This window comes from Chamaea fasciata, unplaced genomic scaffold, assembly GCF_029207755.1.
Source record: "Chamaea fasciata isolate MVZ Bird 193981 ecotype frontalis unplaced genomic scaffold, bChaFas1.0.hap1 SCAF_6, whole genome shotgun sequence".
NCBI lineage: Eukaryota > Metazoa > Chordata > Aves > Passeriformes > Sylviidae > Chamaea > Chamaea fasciata.
Genome location: NW_027094091.1, coordinates 28,414,381 through 28,442,051, shown reverse-complemented (window position 1 = coordinate 28,442,051; position 27,671 = coordinate 28,414,381). Strand labels below are relative to the sequence as shown.

At 34.3% G+C, this 27,671-nt stretch overlaps 1 protein-coding gene across 4 annotated transcripts in view; it reads left to right on the top strand.

Moving 5' to 3' along the window:
* The first annotated feature begins 1,457 nt into the window (after positions 1–1,457).
* SGCZ (sarcoglycan zeta) overlaps positions 1,458–27,671 on the top strand; it is a 253,826-nt gene continuing 227,612 nt past the window's right edge. For 2 of the 4 annotated variants that reach the window (XM_066185801.1, XM_066185807.1), the window contains exon 1: positions 1,477–1,538. In XM_066185801.1, coding sequence (XP_066041898.1) covers positions 1,491–1,538 — 48 coding nt within the window. In that variant the 5' untranslated portion in view covers positions 1,477–1,490. Of the gene's footprint in view, positions 1,539–3,278; positions 3,388–27,671 lie in introns of all 4 variants that reach the window. The other 2 variants (XM_066185802.1, XM_066185805.1) reach the window with 2 other exon arrangements.

Here is a 27,671-nt window from a genome sequence, read left to right as displayed (position 1 = left end):
TCAGTTTTACCCTAACCATTGTACAGAATTTGAAGGCTTGCTTCAATATAGAGAGTCCATCAGTTAGTCCACAATTCCAAAGTGCAGATCATAACAATTTCTCTGTACCTTCATGAAAGGATGCAGAACATCCAAACGTGCCAAGGATGGCAGTATGACAGGATTATGACATATCTCAGAAAGGGACACATGCCTGACTTTACACTGCTGCAGTTACATGATGCACTAAATCTCTCACCATCACCAGCAAAGAGCTGCCTTACAGAATGGGACCAATGGGGAAAAGTGGCAGACTTGTCCTGCTGTCGTTGTACATTCACCAGGGTGAGCAAGGAGACTCCCTATAGCATATCTGCCTTTTCACCTAACCAGCCCTGTGACTGCATAACAAATTTTCCTCTGAGTCTTCCAAAGCTGCAGACATGTTGAGAGAGTCCAACAGTCAGAAATATGGTCTCTCTAAATTTCTTCCCATTTCAGCTCCAGAGGGGAAACATATTCTCAAAACTTGGTAGTATCCTGGGGAGCATTATGCCATGGAGGACTCAGTAAAAAAAGGCTCATAATCAGTTTGTATTCATGCTGAGTAGTATCTGTAAAGTGAGGCAACAGCCTACAGCAATAAAGAGCAAACTTTCTAGTCCACCAGCTCCAAACACTTTGAACTGACCAATCTGCTAGGAAAACAGTAGCGTTTGTTATAAATATTTGCACATATTTGATACTAAAAAATTATGTGTGGCTGAAAGACTATTGATTTTCTTTTTTCTATGCTTGTTTTGATTCTCTAGAACAATACACTGCACATAATGTTTTGGGGCTTGTCCCTTCTGGGAGTCCATGATTTTTCAGATCAGATTGAGTAATTTTGAAAGGTGTTGCTGCTTTATTGATTTTCTGCCCAAATCCATTTTGCTAAATAAACTGATACAGGAAGTAGGGCTCGTGATCATCTCACAGACACAATACCCAAGCTGTACTCCTTTCCAAAAATCCCAGGCTTTATAATTTTTAAATTTGATTTTTATTAGACCTAGGTGACCTATAAAATAGGAAAACCTTACATTTGCTGGGTAAGATAGAATAAAAATAGACAAGTTCACAAACCCATTTTCCCTTGCTCCCTTGAGTCCTTGCAGGGGTGAGTTCTTTGCTGTGAGCTTCTACTCCATCAACTCAGTCACCAGCCACAAAATTCTTCTAGTCTCTTCATGTTTGATGCAAAAAGGCCCATAACCCATTTTCAGGAAGACCCAGCCTGTCCACACCACTTCCTACAGGAGGCAAACCAGCCTACTGCCCACTCCTAGGGAACTGCTGCCTCTCTGGCTCTTGAAGGTTCCACTAAGACATGTGATTCATGGTCCTTCATGGCACAGGTGCAGCCAATACAGCTTGCCCTCCTCTCCCCTCCCACCTCATCAGCCCCACTAAAACTGTCCCTTGTTGCTCTCCTTCACAGTCCAAGGATGGGAGCTTTCTGTGGTAGGATGGTCAGTCAGGGATGTGAGGTGGGGGAGCTGTACTCTTTACCACTGGTGAGTTATCATGGTCTGTATAAATGGCTTCCAGGGCACACCAGGTAGCTGTTTTCCCAGGCATGTTCATACTCCTGAGCTCTTTTCTGCTGCTGTGCTTCCTGCTCTGCCTGCTGGCCCTGGTGGGGCTGCTGGTGCCTTGTTGTGTGGGTGGAAAGGGGCACAAGGCTGCATAGCCCTCTGTAGGCAGCAGTTAAGGCATCCCTGAAAACAGAGCAGCAGCTGAGACCAGGGCTCAGTAAGTGGCAGGGTTTAGGTGCTTTTTAAAAATGTCTATATGTTTTATTTATTTAATAATTGTGAGAGAAAGAGCACTTACCATTCAATTTGCAGTAACTCTAGATCCCATTGTTCTGAAGTGCCTGACTTCTGTTTCTTTCAGAACAGAAGCATTTTGTAGAGTTCAGTGCTCTCTGGGGTAGCTGTTCTGGGGGCTGCCCCACTGAACCACCTTCACACACAAGTACTGTTCCCTTAACAAGTTGCTGTATAGTGGTGATTGAGCCTCCTTTAATGCTCATGTAAAATAGTTGAGAGAGAAATAACCAAACAGTTCATAGAGACTGGAGGGGATAAATATTCTCCCTTTGAAGTGTAGTTAGCTCAAATTAATTTGTGTGGTTTATTTCTTTAGGTTTACAAGGATATTATGTATTGGATTTCTGTTCCTATGATGCTAGGTGCCAGTTCAATACTTTAAATGCACCGCATAATTTTAAAGATATACTCTGTAAAACTTCTGTGTGAAAGTTTTGTAATAATGGTAGTTATTGACTTCTACATTTTTTATGGTCAGTAAAAACAGCCATGTCGCAATACTAAAATATCCCATGCTACTGCTGAATAGTATTTTGCATTGTTACTGTATTTTCCTGGGTTGCTTGGTGGAGAATAGCTCAGATTTCTGAGATGTTTATTTGCATTCCATGGATAGTGGTTTAGGAATTTCATGGAATTTAATTCATTTTGATTTTTTCAACAAGAAGGTTTAATTAGTTTTTTAAGCCTTCACTCATTTCAGGTCTGCTGAATATGAGGATAATACTGTTTTTTTAAAGTTCAAGTTGTATCAGGACTATTCTTAAAATTTATAGTGTTTTTTTTTAATGGTAAGATATATAATATGGGATCCATTTGATTTTGTGACCTGGTCTCTCATGTAAAAGACTGTAGATGTCTCAGAGATATTTTGCTTAAATTAGTATGTCAAAGAGGCCTTGATTTAGGAATTATTTGGTTTGGTGCTTATTAATTAATTAAAAACTTTAAAAGCTAATAATCATCAGCTTATTGAACTAACTAAAAGCATCAATATTGATGTGTGTGTTAGAAGAGTATAAGGTTGCAATTCTTTCAAACCAAGAATGAGTTCTTGTCAGTGAGGTGATAGGATTAAATACCTTATTTTCAGACCTAAAGCAATTTCTGCAAGGTACTGTACTAAGTCCCTTGTCTCAAGACATGTATTTGAGGTTTTACCAAGCAAGCGTAGCTTCTGAAAAAATAAGTTCTTTTTTGGCAATATAAAAAACATTTCTATGTACTGTTGTTATCTATCATTAATTGTAAGGGACGTCCTATCTTCCTTACGTCAGCTTGCTTTTAGAACTACTAATTTTCTGTCGGTTCGTGGCTGAGATCTTGTCAGTCAGGTTTTGAGAAATGGGTTTTAAAAGCAGTAATCTCATGCAATTATGTATGCAGAGTTGAAACAAATCATAAAATTTCTGTACATTGCAGGGTAATCGCATGAAATCAATTTCCAGAATGAGCTGTTGAATAGAATGTACAGAAGTGCGTACAAAGGAAAATGAGGTTTCTGAGAATGCTGCTTGGTGCTTCAAAAGTTGTAAGTGAAGCCATTTTTAAGGCCAGATCCACGGTTATTTTAAAAAAAGTCAACAAACCCTTAAACTGTAATCTGAGAGAGTATAGTGGCTTTGTTTAAAGGATGGACACATCTGACTGGAAATATTTGATGGTACCACTACTGAGTGGCATGTGACAGAAGCAGGTAAATATAGGTTACAGTCAGAAAGGATATATTTTACTTGCTGCCATGGGTGACATCTGTAGTTACAGGTATTTTCCTATCAAATACGTTTGCTCTTTTTGTAAGCTATATAGAAATAACATGGAGACAAAGAACAGATTCTGAAATAAAAATAATGGTGACAAGGAAAGGAGAGTGTGGATTCCTAACGCTATTTTATAAGCATGGATAGACATAGAGAAATATAGAGGAGTTTACTTTTGTGAGTGGTTTCAATTTAAGTGATTTCATAATTTCTTAGAACAGTTCTTTAGGGAACAGCTTACTATATGGTGGGAGGAGAGCTAGTTTTTGCATTGCTGTGATAACTCTCCTGTAGCATATCCGTGTGGTCACAGTGAAGGTTTTGCCCAGCTTGAGCAATGTGGGGAGGAAGAAACCCTAGCAGTTTGCAGGCCAGAAGCAGGAAAGTTGTTTTTTCATCCACTGAAAGAAAGCATGACATTCCCCATCAGTACTCATAGCTAAGGCTTCACAGCTTCTAATGTCTGTGGAAGCCTAAGCTGAGCATCAGTGGGAGGTTTCAGTCCAATGAATGACATGGGTCTTTGCTTCGATGAAAGTCTATTTGTAAAGACTGCTTTAGGGAGAAGGAAGATGGACTTGAGGTGTCCAGGGTACAGCATCAGGTAGGTTTTTCCTTAGTGGTGGTGGAAGAGAAAATGACTGTAAAGCAAGTGACTAGCCGGCACCTACTGGTTGGCCACAAGATTGTGATGTTTATTTTGTTGTATGAGGAGAAGGTGGACTGTGCTCATTTAGACATTTAAACATTTTGATCTGTGGGTTTCATAAGCAAGTCTTCTAATTATTACAAATGTTTTTGGCCCCTAATTTCTTTTGATATGATTATTTGAGAGGAGATATAATGCCATGGCATACTTAAGGACTTACACTGCTTTTAAGTGTAATTCTTCTAGTGAAAAAATACTAAATTTTGATTTTTCTATTAATAAAATAATTTTTTGTTCTTTCATTTGCTTATGCATAGGACTCAGATTTTTATTAGTCATATTCCTTTATCTTTGTGTTTTAGCTGGCCAGCAAACGTAAAATTTCTCTCTCACTCTTCCTCCTCTCCCACTTTAAATGCAGTGACAACACTATTCCTCCAAAGCTAGGAGCTGTGTACAACAACCATCTGCCCATCTATAACACCTTTATTTTTCTATTGATTGCTGACCTCACTCTTTTATAGTACAAAGCATACTGCAACATTTTTTTTTTTCCAGGTGGAAATTGCATTACTTGCGGTTTGTTTTCTGGTTTCTCGAGAAGTGATGAGTACAAAGCTCTGTTATGCATTGTAACACCATTGGTAGAACTGAATTAGCCAACCCATTTGCATTTCTGAAATACAACCCATGTCTCTTTTCATTCATCATTGCATAATTTTGACAGAAAATAACCTAGAGAGTTAATTCTCTGGTAGTTCAGAACAGTTTATTCTAACTTACCACTGCTGCATCACAGTGATTAGTGAAGTTGGACCTCAAAACCAGAGTGAGTAGTATATGAAATGTCCTGCTGGTCTGTAGTGAACTACAACCTATATCCCATGTGATGACTCTTAATAAGAACTGGTGTTTGTCCTGAGCTGTTTGAGGATCATCAGCATAGTATGTTAAAAGAGAGAAGCTGTAATACAAAAGGAAATTTCTACATTTCTAATGAGAATGGCCACTAATGGCTGAATTTCCCTACGTCTTAAAGCCTTCATTTGTATATTCTGTTGCAACTCTGTATGGAGAAGCTAGAAGGTATCTTAATCTCAGAGGATCAGGTTGTGCCACTGTAGCCCCTGTGAACTAGGCCAGGAGTACAAACCAAGCTAAGGATAGGAAACCAGCCAGTTTGGCTTGGTGCACTTCTAGGTACAAAACTTAAGTCCTGTCATGACCCTTGTCTGCCCCTACTGCCATCACCATGTCCTAGCTCTGAAAGTCTTTTGAGTTCTGAAGCTCCTCTGAAACCCAAATGCTCTGAGTGCTCTGGGAGGTGAACATTGGGAAGGCAGTGATTTGTGCTGAAAAATGCTCCTCTACTGTGCCAGGTGAATCTGTACTCAGCGTGTTTGTTGTCAGGCAATTCCTGACACGTATAGAAACAAACACCAGTTTGCCATGAATTGACAATAAAAATCATTAAATATCATTAAATGAAAAATCTAATTTCATTTGTCTAAAAAACATTTAGGAATGCTGAAGTCCCTTGGTATATTACTCTTACTTAACATTTTTATAGAGGTAATGGATAAATTCAGAAATACTTAAATACACAAACTGTTTTTTAACCAGCAGTTCAGATTTTTATGAGAAATTGATTTATGAAGGTTGTAAAATAAAACAATATTGCCACCAGGGAGCTGAATTTTTTGTAGTTTATATGTAATAGCCAAGCTGTATCAAGGTAGTGTTTTGCCAGATTTTGTGCACTTCTTATGTATTATTCGAAATTATTCCTCATAGACATCACAAAACCTTTAAATAAAATTATGTGATTAAATAAATTTTGAATCGCTGCTAACATTTGGTTTTGAACTTTATTGGCTTGGTTTGGGAATAGCATGGCTGGAACACCCTTTGTGTTTTGTACACCTGTGGTCTCCACAATTATGATTAGGAGGCAGCTCATTCAGTTTTATGTTAAAGCAGGTGTCCTTCTGGTGTTTATTCTCAGTTGCTCAAACTTATGTATATGTAGTAGTTTGAAGGCAAAACAAATGAGAGGCTCCAAGTCAGAGATACAATTTAATAGAAAAAAAAAAGGAAAGAAAGTAAAATAAAATCGATGCAATAATACAAAAGACCACTGACAGAGTCAGAATACAACCTGAGCGGAGTGATGGAAGCAGTCCAGATGAGGTGGTCTTCCTGAAGCAGTGATTCTGTAGAAAGGTCTGGTAGCTCGGGTCCTCTGGGAATCCAGTGGGTAAGCGCCCCTCTGGTGTTCAGAGTCTCAGCTTATATCCAGGCTGGAATGCTTGGTTTCTCTCTCTGGGCGGAGCATCCCACAATGGGATGGTGAGTCATGTGATAAGGCCTGATGGGCCCATTAACAGGAGGTAGTCCAGGAGGGGGTTATCTGTGAGCTGTGTAGCAAAGGTGCTGATGGCCCATTAACAGAAGATAAGCCAGAGTGGAGGAGGCAGGGAGCACTGCCTCACCTGGTTTCAACAGTTCATGAAGATGGTGATAGAATATACTTCAACCCAGGACAGTATAGCAGTGGAAATGGCTGCTAATCACTAGGATTGAGGAAACATAAAAAGCAGAAAAAAACCTATAATTTTGATTGAACAGATCCATCAAATATAACTTTGAATTTGAAATGAGTGGAAGAGTATGTGCATTTCTGTGGAAGCCGTAGGAATAAGTTTTGTGCAAGAAATGTAGTTATGGATATTTACGTAAAGAGTTGAAATTCTGGAAATCCGATTTTTTTACAATAGTTTTTTACTGTCCAATCCTTATATATCAGTATCAAATGGAGATACTAAGGAGAAGAAAATTTTAAAAACTCACCACAAAAGACCAGCAGTTGCAAGTTCAGAGAAAAGATTAATGAATTAAATGTTAAGCATGGCACTGTGTTTTTAAAGGCATAAATGTTTATGATTATAATGAGAGTAACTGGAATGTGAAAATAGCATAATGATGTTGATATTAAGGCTGACATCTGATATATCATTTAAATGAGATAAATTAGCTTTATTTTGTATCTTGCGTGTTTCATAGCCATTATTACACCTGAAAAATTGAAAATTCTTGTGGTGGTAAGAATTTTGGGCTTCTTTTCATTTATATGTAATCAGTTACAAGACCTGTCTTTTTTCATCCACCACTTCTCTCTTTCCATCCTCACCAGTTTTATCAATTCCTTGGGTTTGTTTTATTCATCTTCACCATACCTCTTCTAGTCCAAGAAAATTTGTGCTTGCTGAAGTTTGTGAACAGGTGTAGCCAGCAAATGAGGAAGGTATTTCACACATTTTAGCAATTAGTAATAGTAATAAGATAGTGTTATGTAATTCAAAACATGATAACAACCATGGTTTTAGCTAGCTAGCCAGCTGAAGGCCATATCACCACGCTATCTTTTGTATTGTTATTTCTGTTAACAATGTTTCTCATGCTATAGATAAACCTTATGTTACACATGTATGTTTTGAAAGACTCTAATTAGTGTGAATTTCTTGCCTCTAAGACTGAAAAAATCGCTGGACAATATTCTTTCCTTACTAACATATAGTGCCTGGTGTTTCATTTAGGAAATTCAATATCCCTCATCATCTTGAGTTACCTGTAACAGCTTTTGCCAAAGTCTTATTTATCCCTAGTTGATGATATTACTAAGAAATTCCAAACAATTATTGATGATAAAAAAAAGTGAGAGGGAGTTCAGAAAAAAACAAAGGGTTGAAGAATAATAGCCCTGCAACCCATTTTGTATATTTAGTTTTTAAATTTAGCGTCTTGTAACACTAGACTCTAGTCTCTGCTTTACTTTTATTTCTCTATATGATATAAATATATACTTTTTGATTAAAATTTAGTTCACCAAAAATTGTAATTTATGTTCAACATGAGTTTTATATAAGTGGTTTATGTGTTTCTTATCAACTATTAAAATTGAAGTCAATATTTTAGTAACTTAATACTATTATGAGTTGTCATTGTCATAACTGAAAAATATCCAAAGGTTGAGTAACTGTGAATAAGAGACAAAAGAAATAATAGAAATTTAGCAGCATTTTGCCCCGGCATCTTTTGTCACAGACCTTAAAGAATCTGTGCATCTTGTAATGCGTTTTATCTGGAGCAACGTTCTCTGTGTCGCAAAAGAAGCTTTAATCTTGACTAGTGAGACTTCATGACTGATTTTTTTTTTTTACTTTGTACTTTCCTGTGTGGCCGAGTCTATGTGCTATACTGTTACCCATGAATGTACACTTGGATTGAAACCAAGATCTGTTTGGGTTTTTTTTTTCCTCTTTTCTTAGTTCTGCCAGAAAGATAAATGTTTATGCCTAATATTCCTCCAATAATTTTTTTTAGGTTCTGTTTCTATGCGTTGATAAGAACTGAGTCAACTCAACTGTTCATGTTTTATCAGTTTTCTACTAACTTGCAAAGCTGAATGTTTGTTGTGAAAACCCAAGAAATCTGGCTATGTGTGTTTGGATTGCTCACGCAAACATCTCTAGTTTGCAATGGCATGCACATTTGTGTGTACTAAAATGTTACACATAAGCATATCTATATTTTTTGTATTTATATATGCATACCCTTCTTGACTACTTTCTCACCTATACTGCCCAACTCTGTGAAATCATGTTAAAATCATATAGACTTTTTGATCAATCTCATGGCTGTATTAATAGTTTGTAGTTTAAGATCTTCCTTTTTATTAATTAAAAAAAGGAAGAGTACATCTTCCTTTTTATTAATTAAAATCTTAGAGTGTGCATAAGGTAGAATCTTTGTCCGAACATGTATTGAATAAAATAGAGCGTGAAATAATGCCAGTGTCTTAATCAGAACTCACACAAACATAACACAATGCCTATATCTTTATAGGTTTGTTTGTTTGGTTTTTTCTACCTAAGTGTTTTTCAGTGTTTTTGAATTATTTCATTAATATGTGTAGCTTATAACTGCCTTTTCCTATTGCTTTCATGTAATGATGAAAAAAAAATTACTTAATTTCATCAATTAAAGCCATTAGTTTTCAACAAATGCCAAAATCTAGGCATTTCAGATTCAGGTAATCTTGAATTTTTCTCTCTGAATGTGTTAAGGTTTGTATATATGAACTTATACAAAAAAAGACCAGAAGTGTTTAATGGCAAGTTGAGGGCAAGTGGTAGAGGGTTTAATTTCATTTGATGGGTTATCAATGGCTTGAGTCTAAAAAAATGGTACAAAGATAATGATATCAAATGTGATATTAAGTGTGGTATAATGCTATTAATTAAATTATATGAAAACATAAATCATGCTAGAGGTATAAAAGCTGTGATTTTTGATAAAAATCAAGAAATATGCCCTGAATCAGGTTCTTTTTCTTCTTCCCTGATTGATTTATTAAGATTTGAAATTCCTTTTCATCAGCAGATTTACTTTCACACTTTTGTTTAGAAAGGTAAGTAAGTTCAAATTTGAGTGCACTTCACTGTTGGTAATATGCTAAGTATTAAGTGACAGAACTGCATTATTGTGCTGTGGTAGTTTTTCAGAATCTAATCTTTTAATGTTTTATTTAAATTCTGGGCTGATACATTTTTGGTTTTGACTGGGATGTATCATGTGAACTAGAGACATACAGGTTACACCAAGATGGCCATGATCCACAGCTGAAGTATGTAGGAAAGATTTATTCCATTATTTTGCTGGCAAAACAGGGACACGTGCACTGCTAAGCTTATGTCATCTTGGCAGGGGCAAAAAGCACTCAGGCTGTTTCCTGGCTCACATATCAATCAGAAAGGTCTGGCACAGGCACAGTTCTTCACAAGGCTGTGTTTTATGGTCTCCAAGCTTCTTATCTCCCTTCCCCCCTCACCAGGCCTGTGAACAACACTTTTTAGGTCTTTTACAGAGTTCTGTTACATGACTCCTCAAGATAGACAGAAACAGTGAATTTTCCCAGAGTGAATATTCTTAGCATTCCCCCAGCTGCAAGGTCATCTTGAGTGAAAGCAGTTCTAAAAGCAAGTCTTTCTGCTCCCCAGTCTTCCAGTTTTAGCGCTTTCCTCCCCACATGTGTTGACAATAACCAGGGAAATATGCTGTCAAGAACTTTTTGTTGAACTGGATGGAATATATTAGTAACAAATTATTTGATATAAGGTACCCAAATTTAAGTATAATTGGTTTGTACTTAAATGAAGGAACTGGATTCTCTATAATATTGCCTATAACACAAGCCATTCTTTTATTCTCAAGAATATGCGTTTTTATATGTCAATTCTTTCTTCAAATTCAGGCTGACAATGTATAATCTTGTTATGAATAGTTAGAAAGACTGGATCATTTCCAGCCTAAGCTAGATCATGTTACTGAAGCAAAACTACTCAATATTAATTTAAATATGGGGAGACTGTATTATATACCTCAATATGACTATTTTTTTCCTTCAGAATTGTTGAAATGTAGGTAACTGTGCATATAACTACATATGAGTGATGCAATACAAAGAAAATTCACTCTTTGGTTCTTCTGCAGAGGAATGGATTACAAAAAACCATTAGGAACAACTACAGTTTTCTGTCTCTGGATTAATATTGTGAATTTGTCTTGATTTAGGACTGAAAAATATGACAATTTGATGGCTGGTTTTTGACAATCACATTACTGAGAACCAAGAAAGTGATTGGTGTTGTAAACAGTGTAAGCAGAAAAACGTTTAAATATAGGTAGAAGTTTGAAAATAGAAAAATGTTGTTCATTTTGAGTCTACCAAGCAAAGTAGCTAGTTGTCATGGTTTTGAAAGCTTTTCAAACAAGGTAGGTTAGTCCAATTATCAGAAAAGGCTTGTTTAATAAGGTGGGGGAAAAAACCCATCAGTGACACTGTGTAATGTACTTAGTCATTCAAGCTTACATCTGAGCTTGGCTGAGCTTTCAGTCAAAGAGAAGCTCATGTCATGAACAATAGCAACAATATATATGTATAAGAAATCTGATCTTCCACAGATTTTTTTTTTTCTTCTTGTAGAAGGGTAATTCATAATGATGTGAAGCACTGTGACTTTATGCTCTGAAATAAGTAATGAGTTCATTCTTCAGAAATGCCAGAGTCTTTGGGGATTGCTACACTCAAATTTCTCTTGAGATCCAAAACCCACCAAGAATTACACATGTAAAGAATAACGTTCCTCAGTTCTTAACATTATACTTTTATGGGTGAACACACAGCTTCTCTACTGTGTCTTCATGTAGGAGAGCTCTATGAAGGGCATGGCAATTAATTCATGCTTCTATTAAAAGAAAAATATTTGGAAGGGATTTCTTTGGGTTTGTTTGTTTATTTTGTTTTTCTCCAAATGTGACAGCATGACAAGCTGGAAAGAATGATACAAGCTGGTTTTGGAAGGATGGGGAGGAACATGTGTTATGACGGAGCAATGCTAAAGCTTAAGATGGAATATGCCTCATGCATGGGGGGAGGGTACTTGTTCCTCATTGAATATGTTTAGGATTTTATAAAGGGTTTTCTTTGGGTTTTGGTGGGGGTTTTTTTGTTGTTGGGTTTTTTGGTGGTTGTTTAGTTTTGTTTGTTTATTTGTTTTGGTTTTGTTTATTTTAATTGTGTTAAATATTTTATTTTACAGAAGTCTATACAGACAGTAGGGAGAAGGGGAGATGTACAAAACAGGAGACATGAACACCTGTCTTTCTTCTATTGCAGAAATCTATTTCCTTTCTACTTTTTCACTACTGCATTGCTACTTCACTGCTACTTTATTTTCAGACTTCCTACTGTCAGTAAAGAAAAATCATTTGTTAAGGAAATGTTAACTGTTAAGGAAAATGTATGAGGCTGAGTGGGGGGGGCAGCGGAGGTATGTAGGGAGTCAAGTGGAGCCTCCCTTGCTTCACTGGATCCACTCTGCTGTGAAGGGGCTTCAATCTCAGCAGTTAAAGTTTCTGATGTTGGGGTTGTGGCTCCTGGATGGTCAGACAGGAAAGTTTCCTTAACGAGATGCCTTGCTGGTGCCTGTTTCTCATCTAGAGTCTGTCATGCTTTGCAGCATAATAAATCATAAGTAATTAAATATCCTTACTTAGTGGCTACTTGAATTCCCACTGATTGTGTAATTACATGTAATGACACAAACCATTGTACAAAAATGGTCAATAATGTAAAGACAAAGAAGAAAACACAAATGAGACCGTTTGCTAATACAAAGTTTATTTTAAAAATTTACAAAATGCATGCCTTCTCTAGTCAATAAGCATTATTCATAACTTACTCTATCAACTCCTGTGGAGTACTTTCCTTGATTATTTTGCATTGAAATTGTAAAGTTTTCCAATGTATGCTAGATGTATAATGTTTGTCACTTTGTGAAGTCTATCTTACATAAATTTTTTGTGTGGTTTAGAGCTTTTAAAGTGATCAAATGTTTGAGATATGGTCAGTTGAAGATGTTGCTCTAACTGGAAGAATAACCATAAAAGGTAATGTCTTGGTTTTTTGCCCGTCACCCTCCTTTTTTAAAGGAGAGCCTTTTATTGTTGCTAATACTAATGTCTAGAAAAAAGGATATTTAAATCCTATGCATCTCTTTCAGATACCATCCATTCTCTATCACACTCTAATAAGTCATCAATTTTTACTATATAATGCCATGCAATATTTTCTTGTTTTGTCTTCTTTCAGTGAAGACGGTGAATTGATTCCCTAATCAGTTCTTATTTCACTGCTCTGGCTTTTGGATGAAGCCTAAAAATCAAATCTTGCAAGTGTTTTCATATTTAGAGGTCATGGATTTTGCTGATAATTACATTTGCATGGCAAGATAGTGATTTGTTGCTTTTATAGTGAATGTTAAATTTTACTATAGATTATACCCAGAGTTAAATTTAGTCAGTCTTGCAGTTTAGAATAAATGTTAACCTTTAGGCATTCATATTAGCTGAATAACAAGAGTTCAAGGGTTCAGGGTTGCTTCAAGAGATGCGTGGAGTGCTAGGCACTGAAGATAAAGCAACACTGATCATACTGTTGAAACTGGGGTACACCAAATTGAACATAACATCAAATCAGTTACATAACTAAATTTTTTACATCAAAATGTTTGCGCAGGAAGAAAGATTTTTCTTTGAGACAGATTTTTACTTATAATATTTCAGGATACTTTCTTGGCTTTATGTAGAATTTAGTCAAGAACTTAATGTAATAAAATATGATGCTGAAATATTTTGGTTTGGATTTAGGTGCTATGGTGGTAGGAAGGACTGTAAGCTTACAGTGTATTGTGACAGATTATTGTTGCATAATATTTTAGATATGTAGCTCATCCCAATATATTTTCTCTTCCTAAATATGGCAAATTGTAATGTCTCTGTTTGAGCTTGTTTTATGAAATCTGAAATAAACATGGACTATAATTTTTATCTTTCTAGGAAATTAAGGGGATTTTTTGCATGATGCTTGTATAAATAACCTTAAATTCAATACAGATCAGTTCATTATGACAGCTGCTATTAGTTTCCGCTCAGTGAAAATACACTTCTAGAGAATAGACAAACCCTGTTTAGTATTGTTTTATCTCAGGCTTGTATTCATGATTTATGAGGGAAATAAAATTATAACAATAGTAGATCTCAAAAGTATGTCTTAGATCTGATATTTGTGTCCAGACATCTGCAAAAAATATGTTTAAGTTGGATTTTATTTGTGTTTCTTAAGCCCATTTGAGGAACAGCTCACATAGAATAACAAGAGCAGATTTCATATTTAAGAAAAATACACTTTCAATTTCGTTTTTAAAGATGCTTTAGGGGAAGCTCCTGTTATTAAACAAGTCAGTTGGATTTCTTTTCTGACTGCACTTTTCAGTTAAGAATAAATTCTTGTTCTATTTATGTGTCAAAGGAGAGGGAGGTAGGGGAAGATTTTTGCATTAGCAAATAATGAATGTGAGTACTTACAAGAAAACCATGCATTGTACCTATATGCAAGGTTTTTTCTAGATTGAAAGAAACACAGCTACCATGATTAAAGATGTTGCCATGATTGAAATGCTGCCTGTCACAAAAGTTTTTGAGTTCTGTTTTTGTTAAATAGTTTAAAAGTGTGTATATGATAACAAAGTAGTAAAAACATTTTGACTTGACTTAGACTAGTCAATAAAGAAATATATATTTTATGCAGAAGAAGCTGTCTGAATGCTTTTAGCATTATCTTTCAGAAGGGTGTTTTTCTACTTTTGAAAGTTTTGGTCTATTAATAGGTCATAAAATAAAAATTCGTTCTAGTATTAAAAAGTTAAGTTTCAGTGGATCTGTCATAGTATATGTCCTTTCCCATACCTCTTTTCTGCTTTCGTAGACAGGTAGAAAGACTATACCGTGGAAAAGGAAGAGAGGGGCATTTGTTCAGATTCCCTGGATGTGTGAATGTCTCAGTATAAAGGAAAGCTGCATGAATTTAATAAGGGTAGAAGGACAGTTGTTTTATAAGGACTCTTGCCTCCAAACAGTAGAGTGTGTTGGATTTTTTGGTTAGCTGGTTTTGGTTTTGTTTGCATTTTTTGCTTTTTTTTTCCTGGATCAGGCTTATCATAGAGGCTAGGGGATTAAACACATTCTGGCTGGAATTTAGGAACAAAGATACAGGCAGAACATCATGGGATAAAAGACATAAATAAGCAATCTCACAAAAGTAATGTATTGTTTTCTCAGTTACATAAATTTAGGTATTAAAAAGTAAAGTTCATTAGAAAGCTGAGTATGAAATCCTTAGTTGAATTGAGAGGTGTATTCTCCTACTTCTTCAGAGGGCTGAAAATTTTGGATGGATTATTTTTGTAGAATTTCTGCTTTAAAATTACTTTTTGGTTTAATCAGCACTTCTTCCTGATGAGCTATTCACTGTGACCAGCATCAGAGCCTTTTTACTTTCTCCCCTAAAATGCCATGCTGTCTAAAGAATCATGATTTTCAGATGTTTAGCAGTGTTTTAAAACCTACCCACTAAACTGTGAATACTCACACACAAGTTCTTAAAACTGAGAACTGAAAGTGATCTTACCTCTTTTTATAAATTGCTTTTGTGAAATATCTTCTATTTACTTCCTATGAAGGCATGTTTCATGGATTTGCATCAGACTGAGGCACCCTGCCTCACTGTCCAAAGATCACGGTATTCTCCTCAAACCTCTTTCACAACCTGCAGTGACCTATTGTTCGTTTTATGGCTCTCAGCACCTGGGAGAAGTAGGTTAGAGACCGTCACAGAGGGATGTGCTGCAAAAGTGGTAACATTGATTTAGATAATTGCAATTTATTGCTTTTAAGGCTGCCATTCTGACTTTTATGCACTTTTCTAGATCAGAAACAACTAGTGACAAAAGCTGTAACTTTTCCTTTGATTGCAGTGCATGAGAGTTGCTCCTCTTCAGTTTTGTAGAGGAGTCCTGTGATGTTCTAGATGGGCTTTGCGAGGACAGTAGGTAAAACCTGAAAGGCTTCATTGCTCAGGGTAGAATCTTGTTGTCTTTATTAGTTCAGTTCAAATGATGCATGGTAATTAAATAGAAGAAATGATAAATCAGTAAGACTAGATATCATTTGCAAAAAATTATATTTGGAAATGGGACTTCTGGTTTAACAAAACATGGAAATTGATGTTTGAACATGGCCTATGAGCTTGACCTAAGCAATATTCTCCAGAAGTAGATATCAGTGGATTATTTCAGCATTCCTCTGTAAGTCACATGTATGAACATGGAGTCAGAAGATTTTTGCAGTGCTGAAAATTAGCTGAATCTACATCTTCTTTTCAACATGTACAGTAATAAAACAGGAAAAAATTGCAGAGATTTATCTTCCTCAACTACTTCATTGCAATTTTGTTTGTTTGACTTGAAAATATAATTTAGCAAATATTTTTTTGACCAGGAAATCCTAAAAATTATTTAAAGGCTGTTTTCTATAAAAAAAGGAAAAAAAATGTAGGGTTTTTTGTCCATTTTTTTCTGAAGTGGTTTACTCAGAAAAGGTATTCATATCTTCCCATTATATAAGTCAAAATGGACCTGTTTCATGTGTGGCTTTAAGAAAGGTTGCTGTGCTTCAGTATATAAAATAGATAAAGGTGGGTCTTTTTATGTTATTAAATAGGAGTTTTAAGACTATAGTGTAAACTATTTAATTTGTTTAATAGTAGAATCTATTTTAAGGATGTTGTATTTGATGTAAAAATAAACTGTCATTAATAGAAAATTCTACCTGCCTTATCATGTGTGGGAATTGGGATCCACCTATTTCATTATTTCTTTTACAAGATTTTTCTTTAATTTTGAAGCTCTGTGGTCTCCTCTTTCTTCAGGGAATGCATACTAAATATTTTTCTGCAAGATTTACATAGAGAGCAGATTTTTTTTTAGTGGTTAATAAATTAACTAATGTCTTTTGTTTTTATAAAGTTCTGTGTGCTTTTGGTAAAACAAAATAATAAGAATAATTTGGTCAACTTAGTAAAGGCCTTAGATCTTTTAAAAGAAAGCTTTTAAAAGCACGCCACTAAGGAGAGAGTCTATAAATTTAATAAGGCAAAATTCTAAAATCTTTCTTGCCTTGTAATTTTTTTTTATTTCCCATTCATCTCTGGACAAAAGGACTGTCTTTTTAGAACTTGATTAATGAAAGGAAAAAGTGATTGTACATATGTATGATTCTCAAAAAAAAAATTTAACTTCTAAATGTAGTCTTTGGACAAATGTTTTACCTGTATACTTCCTGTCTAATATTCCTACAGTGGGATCATGTATTAGTATTCAGAGAGCTTATTATATCATCATACACATAACTACTTATCATACATAAACTTTTGTTTTGTGCTTGACAATCCCTGACATAGCAGTGCAGAGGCAGTGCTTTTTAGCCAACCTCTCATGGCACTTTGGCTTTTATAGACTATGTTGAATAAAGAGATATTTAAGCTATATTTATTCGCACACAGTACAGTATGAACTACAAGGGAATGTTGCCCAGTCTTTACTGGGATTGCCTACCACTTGTTTGCAGTTTGCAGCTGCTGGTGTACGTGTAGGCAATTTATTTTCCTGTCAAGGTCTATATTTCCCTTATCTCTCCACTTACTTTCCCACTTCCTCCCACATCCTTGACCCCAGTGTTCTGGAACCAAGATTTGAGTGGTAAAAGTAAACTTTCACATTTAAAGAACAACAGATCCTTTTGGCTTGAACTTGAACAAATTAATTGAAATTTGAAAAGGACAACCTCTGAAAATATTTAGGATTAAATTAAATAAGCTTTGGTGTTTGGGTAATTGTACCATTAATCTGAAGCTTATGTTTGTGAGTGACTATTTGTGAGTTTGTATATAGTCAAAATGTTAACTGTATGAAAATGAAAGCTGAGTTGATATGGTATTAATAATATAGGATAAAGAGGTTTAAAGAGATGTCAATCTGACTATTAAGGAATATTAATTGTTATGATTAAATGTGGCATTTGAATATATTTGGATAAAGTCATTATTAAGACAGTAAAATAACCTTAATTCAGATCTTTTTTTAGTACTATTCACTATCATCCTAAGCACAGCTGTGATAATGCAGTATTTTTGCAGATTAGATTAAAACAGTTTCAAAAGTCTTTGTTTCCTTTTCTTCTTCTTGCCTATTTTGGCAAGTATTTCCTGTGTGATATTTTACTATTTTTCTGTATCTACTATAAAGATATTTTTGAGGCTTACAGACTTCTATTGTTCAACATCCTGTTGTTTCTAGAGGTTGTTTTTTTTGGTTTTTTTAAATATATATGACAGGGTTATAATCTGCTTTAGAACAATTATATATATATATTTTTATGAATGAACTGTCCATTATAGAGAATTCATTTTAATGAATTAAATAAATTAATAAATTAGTAAATAAATATTTCTTTTGGAAGCATAATGCTTTAAAGCATTTTTGACAGCTATTTTTTTTGTATAAATAGTTTGTATTCTAATGCATGTTATGGTTAATTATTTATTTAAAAAATTTTAGAAATTAAAACAGTTTAGAGGCAAAGTAATATTTTTTTGTAAAATCGACAAAGTGATGTTATACAAAATATAAATATTTTGCTTAATCTAAAAGTTTTAGCAAGTTGATACAGAAAAGGAAGTCATATATTGAAGACGTCAGAATTTAAATCCATTCCTAAATGCTCAGTTGACCCTCCTCTAGATTATTCCTCAAATGAGTTATAAGAAAACTATATAGGCAAAAAGTAAAGAATGCTGTCTTCTGTTTGCAGGTTTGTAGAAGATAGTGCGGAGGATTACTGAATTTTTCATCTGTGAGAATTCAAGGCTTTGATCTGTGTCCTTAAATATTTGTGCATAGAGCCTGTGCCAGTTTTTTTAATCAGTATTAATTCCAACTGGGATTGAAAAGCAGAAAGATTATATCAGTCAGTAATTTTGAGAAGATGAGAAGAAATATTAATATTAAGTTCTGTCTACTTGCCTGCATAGTAATTATTTTGGGGTTCTCACAATAAAAAAATCCCAGGTAGCAGAGAAGTGCTAAAGTCAAGCAAAATAGGTGGTGAGGAAATGTCATGTTAGGGAGGATATTTTTCTATGTAAATTATATTAGGGATTTAAAATAATATAAAACGTTTTAATCACCCTGATAATAAAATCAGATAATTAAGTATTTCACAGTTAGGAAATATTGGAAGTAATTCTACCTGTAAATCACCTTATATCATGTTTTTTTCCCTTACACACAGAATGAAATACATACAGACATATCCTCACATACATACAGAATAGCATCATACTTTACTCTGTATGTATGTAGTATTTCTATGGAGACTTGTTCAGATTTTAATTTTTTTTAAATCCTCACCTTATAGGGTGCGCAAAGTTCAAAGAGTAAGTGCTGATTTGTTTTTTTTCTTTTGATTGCTCTGTATATGACTGATTCCTCCTTTATTTTTAAGTATTCTGATGTTTTCTAAATATAGAATTCTTAATTTGTCTTACCTTTCTTTAATGACAATTACCTTTATGATTCCCAAATGTGTCAGAATCCTAAATTTATTTTGATAGCATCACAAAAGGAGAAATTCCCATTTTTATCCTTACTCTCATAGTACGTGACAAAGTATGAGTGGTGGGATTTTAAGTCTGAAGTATCAACTAAAGATAAATATTCCTTCTGGAACAGTGAATATTTGTAAACAATTATCAGTATGTAATTTCAGCATGCTCAAGCACACCTGCCTTGGCTTTAATTACAGCTGGAAGCTCTGAGCATTTCTGTACATTAGATCACTTGGTTTAATTCAAATTCCCTTGTTTTGTTTGTGGAAAGATACCAATATTAATGTCTGACATCCCAAAAGCTTTACTTTGTACATTCACTAGGGTACTTTGGTTTGTTTCTTCTGCTGAAATGCAGAAGTAAAAGAAAGTAGAGAAACAAAAAATTAAATACTTGCTGCAGTACAGAAAGGGTTTTTAACTGACTCTGTGGTAATGAAAGTAACAAAGTCTTCCAAGAAATTGAATTTATCAGTTTTCAGTATGTGGTTTTATGTGGGTATATTTTACATTTTATTTGCAAAATTCAGTTTTAAAAGTAGGCTAATGAAGAGACTTGAGCTTTTTCAGTGCTTGATATAGGTGACATGATATACACGTATCAGTCATAGATGAGTCGTTTATTTTGAAAGAAAATAACCCGACACTTAGAAACAGTTACGGAACTACTTAATATTCCTTGATCTTTGTTTTGAAGTTTTGCTTTGATGTATATTCAGGCCTGTGAGAAATGTTGCCAGCTAATGCTTGTACTAGCTTTTCCTGTCATTTGCATTGCAAATTGAATCATAAACTTATTCAGATTGGGAGGGAGGTCCTCTTATCCGACCCCTTGCTCATAGCAGTCCCAGTTAGAGCTGACTCTGTAGGTCTAGCCCACATCAAATTTCATATGTTTTAAGGATTCAAATTCTTTATTTCTTCACTATTTGACCATTCTCATGTAATTTTTTTTCTTATACCTAGTCAGATTTTCCTTTCTTATATTTTATATCTGCAGTCCCTTTACTTAGCTCTGTGAACATCTGAAAACTAGTGAGCTCGACACTTGTTTGAATTCAGCAAAGGGAAATGGGAAATTCTAGAATCATAGAATCCTTTAGGATAGCAAGGACACCTAAGGTCAAAGGCCCCAGCCATCCGCCATTTACCGTGTCCCTAAGGGCCATATATACATGCTTCATCTGAACTGCTTCACATACGTACTATAGATGAACTCTACCTCCTCTTTAACAACTTGAATGCCTGTCTTTTACTGTGAGGTTAGCTTAGAGTAGCTGACATGTACATGTTCATGCAATAAATAGGTCAGGATTCATCAGTTAAAGATATCTTTTGCTCCAAGAAAGGAGATATCAAGCATTAATAAGAGAAGCTAAAACTCTATGGTGAAAGTGTCCATATGGAGAAAGCCATATTTGTTCAACAGGATTGGCTAATCTTTATCATCATGTGAGTAATAGATAAAACTTAGGTCAAAAATAATTAACAGTTCCGAGGTATAGAACACCCCTTCTATAAGGAAAGATTAATAGAGTTAGAGTTCTATGATTTTTTTGTTATTGCACTTTGCAGTGTTCTTTCTATTGAAGATACCTAGTAATGATAAAAGCCTCTTGTTTTGATTGAAATCTGGAATTCCCCTTTTTGGCACAGGGTATGAAACACCACTTGAGTATTACTCTGTTCAGAAGAGAATCTTAAGATCTGCTCTTATTTGCTATCATCAAAAAAAAGATATGGAGATTAAAAAAAGTAAAAATCTTATGAAATTTCATGTTGTTTCTAAGTAACCCAGTGGAAAAAATGGAAACCATTCTGAAGGACATGGATTGTCTTTGTTACTTTTATATAATACGAATATGTACATTTTTTTATGTTTATAATTGAAATCTTAAGCTTTATATTGACATAGCAGTCACTCACTGGAATAGATGAATGTGAAGACAGTTTTCATTCACTGCACTTGTTGCTCTGGGATTTTGTTTCAGTTTTAAAGTGGTGTGTGAATGGAGAGAGGTTCTCTTTTCTGCTTTGTTTTGAGCAGAATATTAGCTGGTCCTTGGATTTTTTTTTTTCCCTCTTTAGGCATGCCCTGTACATTTTCTTTAAAGTGACTGTTTCTGAGGTTGAAAAAGTTACCAATATTAGTCATAAAAGACCTCCTAGGTGGTACGAAAATGAGCAAAGATTAAGTACAGCCTTGACTGCATTGCTCATCTCTTCATCTTTCTGCTTAATAAAACACAAACCAAATAGAAGAGCAAAGATACCATAGTAATTTAGAAATAGAGAACTAGTTGAATTCTTTTCCAAATGTTCCAAACCTTTGGCTTTTTTATAATTCCCTGTGATTTATATTAGATCCTTTTGTGCATTACCTGCCGATTGGAATGAAGTCTGCCATACAAAAAGTGGTGGTTTGACATTAATGCAGCTTCAGAGAAATTAAATTTTCTGTAAAGTTTAGCAGCACTGAGGATAAATACGAAGGGTTATGAGCAGTCTCATGATCTTCAAATCTGCAGCTTCATCCTATCCTGTATGCCAGAAGGCTAATGTAATTTCACTGGAAAAGGTACTGAGATACATCACTTATCTTTCTCCTCCATGGATATGCTATCAACTCTGATGTAATGCATTAACATTATAATAAAAAGAATTTGTCAATCAGGAAATAGATAGAAGCATACATTTGGAGGCAGGAAGGAAGAGAAGGAGAAATACATTCATGTTGATGCAGAGATTTCTTACAAATTCTGACATGCATTTAATTTATTAAAATCTCTCCTTTGAAGTATAAATAAAAAGCACATATTCTGTCATTGATGTTATCGAACTGATTTTGCTAGCCTTTTATTTATGCAGTACTAATGTGAAGACTTTTATGTAAAGTAATTGTGGAATTTGGAGTTAATCAAGGTATTTCAATACAAAATGTAAAAGGAAAAAGTCTCAATCATTTTAAAAGCTGTGAATAGATTACAGCATTGGTATGAACTAATTGAAATGTAAATTTTCACTATGACAGAAATAAGTTCAAAGTCACAGCAGTTCTCATCCTCTTTATTCTACCAACTTTACTGGCCATGTTTAGGTTTTTAAAGGAAATTTGTAGAGGTTGTAACTGGCTAAATGTTATAATTAACAGATTTTTTTCTCATTATTTTGTATTTTCAGGTAACATGCATTTGGAACAGGAATGAATACAGGTCAGGCAAAAAAATCTTTAATATCCCATCTAGGCAGTTTTCATGTAACTGGAAATCTAATAGAAATATGCCAATTTTCTCAATATAATAACTAAATAATACTTATTTTCTCAGCAATGCATCTGATCCAGAGTCTGTTTTTTTGGTTTCACAGTTCCTGACTGTCATTCATATTCAGTGTTTCTTTCATTCTCTAGTTACTTTGATTCCTTTTTTTTTCCTTTTTTTTTTTTTCTTTCTTTAGTGGCCAACAAAAGCAAACCCTTATTTTTTGGCCCTAATGATTGAAATCAGAGAATGAAATCTAACTCCTCTTCTTTCTTGTGATTGTTTATGGATTTCTGTTTTAAATTGTGTTCTGTATTATGTGAAATTCTAGTGAGCACTGGCTGCACTAAACCTAGAAAGTACTGCTTGTTCTGAAGTGGCAAACATAAAATTCTTAAGGGACTTTTTGGAGATAAATTTTGCCTTAAATCCATGGTTTCTTAGGAACTATTGGAAAGAGATGCTTGAATTTGGGCTGTGTGAGTTCTGCCCACCCATATCAAAATTTGTTCTCTCTCCAGAACTAATTTTGAGAAAGCATCAAGAATCTGTATCTTGTCAGTGACCATTAGAAATATTCAGTAAAAGAAATCTTTAAAATTGAGACAGTTTTCTTGGAAGAAGGTAATTGAATGATTTCCATTCTGCTTGTGAGGTAGATTTTTTGTTCCATTTTGATGTGAAGGTACAAAAAGAATATTGATAAACCAGTTTGATTTATAAATTTAAAAATGATTAAATTCGATTTTGCATGATGGAAACAGAACCATTTGTGCCATACATTGATACTAGCCACTTTGATGGCTCCTGTGTATTCCAGTTATTTTGCTGCTGGTAAAATGGAAGTTCTGTCATGAGCATTTTTCTTTTGTTTATGGAATTACATGTAATGAAGTATAATTGAACTCTGATAAACTGTTCTTATTATTGTTATCCCAGAGACTCTTTGGAAGCTAAAGAAACAACAGGGTTCTATGTCACTATTTAAAATAAACAAGAAATTTTAAGTAAGTCTACTTGGTGTGTAAAATACAGTCAGTTCTTATACACTGTGACATTTTAAATCAGATTTTGTTTTCAGAACATGAAATGTTTATAATCCATGATTTGTAGGATATGAGGTCAATGAGAAACTGCAGTGGCTTCTGTTGTTTTTGGGTCAGGCTCCCTAGATCTTGGAAGTCACTAGGAACTACTCCAGGTATATTTCTAAGTAGCTGAGAGTAGTATCTGTACCTAGATCTACATAAATTTTGCACAAACATAAAGCTTTAACTTTGAAATTTTCCAGTTAGAATGATTAATGAATTGCAAAAATGCCTTCAGGGAAAAGATGTCCTACATTAATGGAGAGAGAGCCAGACAAGACGTCTGTTTAGCTTAAAGCACTACCTGTCTCAAAAGGCAAGACTTACTTGTCAACTGATATTCTATGTGTCAAAACTACTGAAGTCTAGTAACTAACTGTAGCCAAGTGAGGCTGTCAACTGATTTTTATTTTCACAAAAATCTGTGAAACTGCAACTTTATGAAGTGATAATGGATTCTTATTTCTGAAAATTAATTATAAAGATCCTTTTTATTAGCCTGTGAACATAATGTTTTTAAGTTTCTCTGATCATTTTCATACAGGTACAGTTTTGTAAATAATAGAAAACATGTAATAGACATAATCCCTTACAGAAATTGCTTTCCATATAGCATATCTTGTGTTTCTAGATTTTTTTTATCTGTATTTACTTATTCTTGTAATTACACAAATAACTCTGTGTTTTATTTAGAAATTATTTTGATTAACATATCTGTTTAGCACTTATTACAGAATTACTGAGGCAAATTGTGTTGCTTTGAGGCCCAGTGAACTGCTTGGAAATGTACCAATATGAATAAGTACCTTTCAAGTAAAATTTATGGAAGTTAATGATATGAACTACCTTACTGTAATACTCCGGTCTGAATTCCTTAAAGTCTTTCACCAGCCTCAGTTTCAAGACAATGAATTTTAGAAGTTTTGCAGTAATTTTAATTAATAAAACATAGTACTGTTCCTTAGAGAACAGTTATTTAGGTATGCTTCTGAAATACCAACTAGTCATATGTAGCTTAAATATTTTGAAAAGCAGAGCATTCTGTTAGCTGTGGAAGCTGTCTAAATGTTTAGTTCATAAACTGGTAGATGTTAACTTGTATATTGTCTTAAAATATAGCTTTCACTTTTAATTAATATCCTAACAAATGTGTCTGCAAATAATCCCAGTTTTAAAATAAAGATACTCATTAAACAAGCCGTATATCAGGTTTTATGTTTAAAAAAGTTAACTCCTGGCAAATATTTTCATATTTGATGGTTATGGAAGCATTTAAACTTTTTTTTTCTGCTAACATCAAAGAATATTTTTGTACTGTTTCTTAGATGGATTAGAACATTAATTTGGTGAGTGTAAAATATTTAAGAACACCTTTGTAGATGTTATCAGTAGCACTGTTGTGCAAGACTAGTACGTAATTTTGTGGGTCCACTACCAAGATAAACTATTTTTAATCTATAGATTACTGAGGGAATTAGAATTATTTCCACAAAAACAGTTATGAAGCTGACCATGTAAATGACGTTAATTATTATTACAATTCAGAGGCACAGTGGTCATAATTTTCATGCAAACAATAATTATCTAGGCAGTATTTCCTTTACAGGGTTGTTTAGTATATTATTATAATCATAGAATCATTAAGGTTTGAAAAGACCTGTAAGATCATCAAGTCCAACTGTCAGCCTAGCACCACCACCATATTCATCAATAAATCTTGCCCTCAAGTGCTATATCCACGTTATTTTAACACTAAATGCTTTTAAACCCTTTTCAATTTTCTTTTTCCTAGTATATACTCTAAATCTCCCCTGGAAGAACTTAAGTCTGTTTATTTTCATCCTGCTACTTCTTACCTGGGAGAAGAGAATGACACCCTTTCACTCAAACCTCCTTTTAGGTAACATTAGGGAGAGGTGAAGTCTCTCCTGATACTCCTTTTCTCCAGACTAAGCAACCCCAACTGATAAACAAACCTCAGTTACTCCTCATAGTGTAAAATGGAAGATTTGGTACCTATCTCACTGGTTTTTCACTGGGGAGTGATGGTTTTCATTGTGCAGGGATGGTGTACAAGCACAAAGTTAGATTTTCCAATATTTCATTTTAGGTGCCTGGAACATTTTAAAGGTTGTGGATTTATTAATGGTCATGTAAACTTATTGGTAGCTAGGGAAATTTCATTATCACTGTACAGAGCCTTTTATTGGTGTTTTGTAAATAAAACAGGGGTTCTTAGTTATATTTGAGAGCAGAAACTAAACTGATCTTTCTGACATGGTTAAAATGATTCTTTGGGTACAAAATATTGAGCAAGATTTTCTGCATGAACTGTCATAATATTCAAAGAGGGAGTTGTTGGTCCTTTTTTCATTCTTGTAGTTGAAACCCAGTTCACAACTGAAAAATTAACAAAAAAAAATTTTGTTCTTAGAATTTCAGCACTTAGGATTTACCATGTTTCCTTTAACTACTAGCTGTGATATCACAACTCTGCATCTGAAAGCAGTGACTTAACACTGCTGCTTTGAAATGTTTCCTTTTGGGACTATGAAATCCTGAGAGCTTTCTACACACTGTTAAACTATAGTATTACTCTGAAGATACTTTGCATCATTACACAGAATATAAAATGTGTATCTAGTGCATGTTCTCTGGAGTAGCTATCTTTCTGGTTTGACATATTATAGTCTTTTCTGTCACTGATGAATGATGGTTATGCAGGAACTCCTTTTCATAGATGTAAAATCAAATGTCTCCCTTTAAATTTATAGAGACAAAAAATTATCAAGGAAAAGGGGTGTAAATGTAAGGCTGTGTAACAAAGAGGTGATTGCAAAAATGTGATTTTTTTTCTTCAGTTAATTTTCTTTAGAGGAAGGATGCTAGCATATGCTGTGAGGATAAGGTTTCCTTTAGACTGGATCTCTTCTGAGAGTGATTTTGAAACTACATTAATTAGGTGATCTATTGGTAATTGATTGACAGATACTGAGCACATTTAGATTATGTTTCAGTTTAATTGTCTGGGTTTTTTGTTTAATTGTTTTTGTCTGAAGGGTTTTTGTTTTGTTTCTTTTTATGGTGGTCAAAGTATGATTGTGGAATTACTGGCTACCAGACTGCTTAAAATATCAACTGGTTTTAGTAATCCCTGTACATAAACAGTAGGTGACAAAATTTTTGGGGTTTACATGTTAGAGTTTTGTTTTTCTGTTTGCGCAAGAGCTTTATTTGCTCTTTTAGGCTTTCACAGGCAAACTTAGTTGATTCTATTGCTTTGAGAGGACTGTGCTACAGTTTAGAAATTTTGGGATGAAATCATCGAGGAACTAAAATAAATATAGACTTCAGCTAAAGAAATGTAAGTGCTTCTGGGGGTTTGGGACGATGCTGTTTATTCCTCCTTTTCCATTGTATGCTTTTTTCATGTTTGTTTGACTGCCATATTTATATCAAAGTCGGTATTAATCTTGGGATAATTTAATTAGGCATTTTTTTTAGTAGTGACTGGTATCCTGAGAGGATTGATAATTATGGATTAGACTTTGTATACTCTTTAAAAATGCTGCATTAAAAAAGGACCAGTGGGAATTTTAAACAAGCTGTCACTTAGGCAGATGGAACCACTGAGTAAGAAAATAAAACAAGTTAAGTGGAGGAAAAAAAGGTCATTGTAGTATTTCTGAACTCTTGGAGTTTTGTGCATTTTTTTGATTGTGAGTATTTCTTGATTTTTTTTTCCTCCTGTTAACCTTTTTAATCGTATGTTAACTGCTGAGTCAATTCTGAAATAATCTTTGTAAATACAAGAGAGACTCTGATAAAGAAATATAGTGGTGGTTCTACAGAAAATTTATGCAGCTGTGGTGTACAAATTTTTTCACTGTATATCAAAAACCTCAGAATCAAATTGCTTGGATATGCTGACTTC